The 7,143-nt window shown below is 33.4% G+C and overlaps 3 protein-coding genes across 8 annotated transcripts in view; 1 reads left to right on the top strand and 2 right to left on the bottom strand.

Moving 5' to 3' along the window:
- LOC108747433 overlaps positions 1-804 on the bottom strand; it is a 6,416-nt gene extending 5,612 nt beyond the window's left edge. For both annotated transcript variants that reach the window (XM_018484880.1, XM_018484881.1), the window contains exon 1: positions 426-804. In XM_018484880.1, the coding sequence (XP_018340382.1) occupies positions 426-504 (79 nt within the window). In that variant the 5' untranslated portion in view covers positions 505-804. The remainder of the gene's footprint in view (positions 1-425) is intronic.
- LOC108747425 (spermatogenesis-associated protein 5) overlaps positions 1-7,143 on the top strand; it is a 104,279-nt gene that overhangs the window by 88,574 nt on the left and 8,562 nt on the right. The window lies entirely within an intron of this gene.
- Positions 3,596-7,143, bottom strand: part of LOC108747434 (zinc finger protein 708-like) — a 12,956-nt gene continuing 9,408 nt past the window's right edge. For 2 of the 4 annotated variants that reach the window (XM_018484883.1, XM_018484882.1), the window contains exons 2-7: positions 5,715-5,931; positions 5,396-5,579; positions 5,068-5,212; positions 4,832-4,972; positions 4,495-4,662; positions 3,596-4,351 (exon numbers count right to left, since the gene is read on the bottom strand). In XM_018484883.1, the coding sequence (XP_018340385.1) occupies positions 4,235-4,351; positions 4,495-4,662; positions 4,832-4,972; positions 5,068-5,212; positions 5,396-5,579; positions 5,715-5,802 (843 nt within the window). In that variant the 5' untranslated portion in view covers positions 5,803-5,931 and the 3' untranslated portion in view covers positions 3,596-4,234. Of the gene's footprint in view, positions 4,352-4,494; positions 4,663-4,831; positions 4,973-5,067; positions 5,213-5,395; positions 5,639-5,700; positions 5,932-7,143 lie in introns of those variants that run through there. The other 2 variants (XM_018484884.1, XM_018484885.1) reach the window with 2 other exon arrangements.

Below are 7,143 nucleotides of genomic sequence, written 5' to 3'. Positions count from 1 at the left end.
TATATATATATATATAGGAAAAGTTGTAAATTGAATTTCAATATCTGAGAGTAAATCCAGATTTTTCATCTCATACGTCTTTTATTAGAGATCATTCGAAAAATTATTAAAAATTTCATCCTTAAAAAGTCGAAAATATAGATGCTGTTTTTTTATTCTCTAAATTTTTTAGAGTGGAGATCTCACTCTAAAGAGTGAAATCTCTTAGAGGTCCAACATCTTTTTCAAGAGTGGCAAAATTTTTATTCTTTAGAGTGAGAATCCATTCCAAAGAATTTAAAGTGTTTAAAGTGTATTCTATAATTCTGAACGTGTGTGGAATTTATGTGCAATACATGTGTATGTATGATCGCTACGTGTGCTCTGAGACGGATGAGAGGAAAGCAGAACGGAGAAAAAAGGGAGAGGCTAATCAGCAGCGTTACCTAATCGCAAATTGGTCATGCAAACTATAGCGAAACCAACGAGGACGGTCCATCGTCCTCTCGTGCTTTGTACGCGCATATCGATATCGATTGTCGAGGATGACAAATGCGGATAACAAACGCGTTCACCGACGAAAAGGAAAGACCGATCACCACCTCGTGACCTCTCTCACGATCGTGTCGCGAATCTCCGGATCACCAGAGGATGATTTCGAAGCATCCGGATGTGCGATACCGCTGCTTTTTTTCAGAGAACCCGGCAGATATACGCGAGGGTAAGTTGGCGAAGTTGACGATAGTTGGATCCCGGCCGAAGGATCGGTATCGGAGCTTTTTATGAAGGATCGATCGCGTATCGAGCTCGTGCTGCCTACGCAGCTTGCAATCTGCGGGAAGACTGGTCGTCTGCAGTAGCCGGCTGGGAGACGTCCGGCTGACAGCGGCGGATCTCTATTAATCTCGTTTGGACCGTCCATCACGGTCTCTTGCCGACCCGGTCACCGTCGACGATCGCTCGATTTTACGCGGCGATCGGCCACCCCGGATATTTTTTCGTTTCTTGTATCTCTACAAATGAGCGTAAGGTGAAACGAAGACGTACGCGATGAATCTCGTGAAGGAATAACTCTGATTCGTAGTTAATGATTGTCGGGATCTTTCGTTTTTTTCTTTACTGCTCTATATATTTAGCGCAGCCATGTTTTACCGGTTCAGTAGAGCGTACACACATATAATTTAATTTCTACAATAATAAGTCATTATCTAAGTTTTAAGTGTTAAGTCGTAAAAAATTGACCAATCATAATCGATTATTCTTCTCAGATTCGACTATCATTTTTCTTATTAAATATTTATTTACTATAAGTAAATATTTACTTAGTACTGTTTAAAGAAATATTCCGGACAACAAAAAGTGTCTAAGATGAGGTCATAAGACGTTTTTTTTTGCGTCTAATAGACGATTTGAAGATCATATCATAATTTTAAACTTTTTGTTGTTTGGGATGTATTAAGATTTAATAAATTGTTTCTCCAACATGCTGAACGCAGCCATTATCTTCTATTATTGACTTCTTGAAACGCAATCCGAAATCATCAGAACGCACGATTATTCCTCGAATTCGCGGTATGTTCAGTTCAGTCATTCAGATTTAACAGCATAAGAGGATCTTTCTTGATTAGATATCTGTCCTGTTCTGATATCTAATCAATATCATTTCACGTAATATCATTTCATAAAAGATAATATATCTCGTTTTCCTGGTAGAACCTTTCGTGACTATCTCTCGTCTCTTTCCGTTCTCTTAATGATATTTTTGTTGCTGGAATTCAGGATGAAGAAGAAGCAGGATATAGCAGAAAAAGGATCCAAAAAGGACTATTTGTTCCTTCTGCTTTTTACCGCGGCTCAGGGGAAGGCAGAATCATTCGTCCGGTTGCAGCATCATCGCATCTGATTACACGGGGAGATCTCTTGCCCTCCTTCCCTGCTCTCCGCGCTCGTTAACATCCGCGTTACCGTCAGGATCGTTGAGAGGTTCACGCGAGAGAGGTCATTATCATTATCCATAAATTACCGCGCGCGAGAATCTCAATTTCGTTCATCGCAACCCGCCGGAGAGAGCTTAGGGGAGAGAACATTATTCGACGGAGTCGTCCAGTCCAATGGTGTATGTTACAGAATGTTGATACAAAGCGGAGAAAAGGAAGAGAGAATGAAAGACGAATTTATCGTGAATTTGCTAAGGAAAATGTACCAGAAATATAGGCAGTTAAAAAAATAAATAGATAAAAAGTACATTCTTTGTCAGGTTTTTTGAAAACGGAGCAATAATACGCCAGACGGTCTTTAATAGTATCTCGGTGGTAATGCTAATGCCGGCAATACTGTAACTTTCGAGCCTTATAACTCGAAAAGTATAAAAAATAAATGAAATAAATCAATGAAAAATAACTTTATTATAGTGTTTTGAAAAGCTCTCGACATCAGCTATTAGATACTTGAATAAAAAGTAGGGTGTTCCATTTAAAAAAATAAAGTCCACCTTGAAATATCCCCAGTGCGTCCATTAAATAATTATTTCCATCAAATAATCATTTCCACTGTGCGATATCCCTCTTTGTACTGAACATGTTGATATAAACCGTAATTTTTCCGTATGTCTTCATATTTCGCTAATAAATAAACCGGTCACTTTACACGAATCACTCTGTATATACAATATAAAAAAAATGCAGCACTAAAAAAATTGATGAAAAATTCTAAAAAAATTCTTAGAATTCTACGAGGAGAAAATAAACAATTTCTATCACTCACATTTTTTCTGTTAAGTTGATAGAATTTGAGAAAAAAATTATTGAAGACCAGTATTCGGCAATTTTTAATAATTAATATCTTATCAATTAGTGCGAAAATTGCAAAATGGTACAAGAATTTTCGACTCATTCTAGTCCGATCTATCTACACAAAAGCGCTTGGCAAACAATTTCGGGACACCCAGTAAATATATGTATGAAAAACTTTATTATATAAGGCGCCACGGACGCGTCTTCGTTATAATGAAGCTTTCACTGTCAACAGATCAAAACAAAATAAAATTTTTGTTATAGTTTAAGATTGGCCGAGTATTTTAGTTTTTTATTCATACTGATTCGATGACTGGAAAGATTGGAAAAAAAAATCGTAAAAGTAGTTATATTTAAGTTTAGACATTTTTATTTCAATAATTATTGATTTAAACAAAAAAGTCAGAAACAAGAAATGTCCACTTCGATAGTAAACTTACAACATTTTTTCAGAATTTTTATCCAAAGTATAGATTTTTTAACCAAAACAATTGTTTGACGTTTTGTCTTCTGAACGAATTGTCAACTTTACACGACGATGCTTCAGTGTCTGACAGTGTTCTGTCTCACAATTGTACGTATCTTTTAGCGCGCAAAATTGTATCTTTTGAAAAACTCTCATTATGCATACAATATCTCATACAAAGTAACATCTTTATTCTTCACTTCCTTCATCATTATTGTTTGTCATTATTGTTAAGAGTAGTCATAATTGTATTTGATCTGTGTAACGTGATTATAATTTATGAAAAATAACACTACTAAACCCAACATACGTCGAATAAAGACAAAGATTACGACATAAAGTTATATTCCAACGGGAGAGGAAATAGATTGTGAAATCTATTACAATTATTTTATTTCGGAAAATCGTCACTCTTTTATTAAAAGATATTAGTCAGAACTCGACAGTGATTCTCTTTCAATGCGTTCGCATTCGTTACATAGCGTGTTCAAAGTGCGTCGCGAACAGTTCGCTCGCGTCGAAAATACATGTGAACTTTAGTATATGAAAACATTCGAGATGATTCGCAATTCGACGGTACCGCAATACAATTATTAATGCGTTTTACATATCTTTTATGCGTTCCTGAGCGTACGTAAAGAAAAGAGCCGATCCGGAAGGAAACTGCTTCTGCAGTTGCATCAAAACACCAAGTCACGTCATCGCCTTCCTTATAGCCATTCCTTTATAGCATTCCTTTATGTTTGCAGATGCATTCTGCTCATGCCGATATCATTCTGCTCAGATATTCGGTTCCTCTGCCAACGGGAAAGATCGTCTCAGCCCACGACTCGCTTCAAGCCTTCGGGTCGTCGTTACTCTTTATTTGTGGCCCTCTCTACTGCTCGAGTTCATCTCTTCTGTCTGTTCAGTATCCGCTGATTCCGCTTGCATTCGGCGTTCCTCTCCACGCAATGCTTAGCGCTTATCCATCATTATTGTCTTTCCTACTTTGTCATTAGCTATTTTTATGAATTATATTCGCTTGTATCGCTAACTCTACATCTGTTTTGTTGCAGTTTGTTTGAGTTGCAGTTTGTTTTTCACTTGACGTGCAGGTGTCACTTATGTAATCCTAAAAATAAATAATTTTTTACATATAAAATGTGTTTTAGTATATTGCAATTATCTACCATAATATGGTTATAAGTATATAACTGAAATAGGAAGACAAATGAGAATTTACTTAAATCGATTAAATATTTTCTTGTGAATCACCTTATGTTGCTCATGAAAATGAGTACGAAGTAGTCTTCTAGATCTGAAGTCCTCGCCACACACCAAACATTCAAACCGCTTTTTATTGCTGTATACTAATCTGCGAACTTCATTGTGAGTAGAACGAAGGAATTTGTCGTGGTTGGAACGAAGGACTTTGCTGCAAACCTAAAATAAAATATTATAGGAATGTGAAAATAAAAACAATCATATATAAAATGTGTTTTGATATATTGCAATTATCTGTCATAATATGGTTATAAATACAATATATAATAGAAATAGGAAGACAAATGAGAATTTGCTTAAATCGATTAAATATTTTCTTGTGAATAACCTTATTTTGCTCATGTATACGAAGTGAGCGTCTATATTTGAAGTAGTCGCCACATGCTAAACATTTAAATAGCTTTTTATCGCTGTGTATCAAACTGTGCATGTCTTTGTCTATCTTTATAAGAAAGCCTTCGCCGCAAACCTGAAATAAAGCATATTTATTATTACAGAAATTTAAAAATAAAAACAATCATATGAGAAATAATTAGAAAAAAATGATAATTTTATAGCACATACCTCGCAAACATATTCTTCGTCTATATCATGTATTTCTAAGTGCCGTTCTAAGTGGCTACGAGAAGCAAATGTACATAAACATTGGTCACATTTATGTGTTTCGATATGAATCGTGTTTATATGATAACTCAAACAGTCCTGAGTTCTGAAAACACACACGATACACTTACTAATTTTTATCAATACAATACTTCGCCTCTATGTGCACTATTATTAGAGTTCCTCTTTGACTATGAAATGACCATAGCAACATTTATCGTTTGTTATCAATTAATTTAAGTATAAATATCAAATAATTTCTCTAATTTTTATTCTTCAAAGTACTCACTTAAATGATGCTTCGCACGACTTGCATTTATAAGGTTTTTCCCCTGCATGAATCGGCTCATGACGAAGCAATTCCGCTTCATATCGAAACGTTTTATCACATTTTCCGCATTTATAGGGTTTAACTTCTTCATGTACTTCTTTATTATGTTTTGTGAAATCTTTCGTGAAGGTAAATTGCTCATCTTTAATATTAATGAAGATTATTGTTGTGAAATGAATATGAAAATGGTAAAACTGATAACTGTTGAAATAATATAAAGTTATCAAAAATACTAAAAATATTAACCACAAAAAAAAAATCATCACTTAAATCTTACCGCAATGATAGCATACATATCCTTTTGGGTCATTGTGCGTTCGTTCATGTAGATTCAAATTTTGCGAATTTTGAGATTTAGAATTCATTTCTTTTAGATTCAAATCCCAATCTTTTCAGAGATATTCTCAATTAATTTTATAGTAATGTTCTTTGAATTCTTTTTGTAATTCTCACTGTTTAAATTTTTTCGAATGTTTACTATCAAGTTTATCCACCTAAAGATGTAGAAAAATAGAATTTTTTATTTTATAAATTTTTTTTATCAAAGAAATCATATCACGAAAGATCGCCGTTAACGTAACTATTTCACTCATTAAACGCCTTAAACAATTTTTGCAAAACGACAGAAGAATATCCGAACCGTAGAAAGCTGCTAGAGAAAAACATAAAGAAAGGTCTCGTTAATTTCGCTTTTCGTTAATTTCTTGACATAGACCTCTCTTCATGTTGTTCTCGATATAACACTTATAGCTCAGGCATCGATATACTGTTAACAATGTCTAAAACAATGCCGATGTAACATTCATAACTCAGATGTAAAATTATTAAAGATGCGCGTGTATTATTTTTGATGAATTGATACCCTACACAATATGCTTTCACAATAATAGCACTATATAAAAACTTTATCGAAATCTGCCATTATATTTTAATATCTTTTACTGCTAAATTCACATATTTTATCGTTAGTGATACTATATGTATATGTAATTTGGAACATTTATTTTATATATGAACATTTCTTCATTTCTTTCTGATTTACATAAACAAAATATTCATTTAAAAATATTATATATATGAAAAACAGTGAAAATAGTTAACGTAATTCAAATTGAATATGAATATAGGAATATAATGTAAATAAGAAACAGTTATCAAAGGTTGAAAGCAACATTTTGTATAAATTACTAATGAGTATGAAAAAAGAAACATTAAAAATAAATTATATAATTGTTTGTCATTTTAATATCTGATAAATAGAAATTACAGAATTTTCTTTATTCAGTAAAAAAGAGACAATAATCAAAACTTATTTTACGTTCGACGATGAGAACAGATTTAATTCCAGCAATAAAATTATAATAAAGTAGTTGTTATGAAAAGTAAAAACGAAGAAATAGAATAATGTATCAAAGACAGACTAAATAATAAAAAAAAAAGATATTTGTAAAATTAGAATGACCTGAAGTTAAATTATAAAACTAAAATTTTGATGTTTTATATATATAATATTTTGTATGCAATGCTTACGGTTCAGACGTAGTAACAAAGACAATTACGGTTGAATTTCAAATTTACTGACAACTAACCACGTCAAAATCTTTAGGACGACTGAAGTAAGATGTACTTGTGTGCGTGCGTGCGTGCGTGCATGTGTGTGTGTGTGTGTGAGTGTGGGTGGATGGGTGTGTGTGTGTGTGTGTGTG

Source organism: Trachymyrmex septentrionalis, unplaced genomic scaffold, assembly GCF_001594115.1.
Source record: "Trachymyrmex septentrionalis isolate Tsep2-gDNA-1 unplaced genomic scaffold, Tsep1.0 scaffold2, whole genome shotgun sequence".
Taxonomy (NCBI): domain Eukaryota; kingdom Metazoa; phylum Arthropoda; class Insecta; order Hymenoptera; family Formicidae; genus Trachymyrmex; species Trachymyrmex septentrionalis.
The sequence above is the reverse complement of the archived record's forward strand: the minus strand, read 5'-3'. Positions and strand labels throughout refer to the sequence as shown.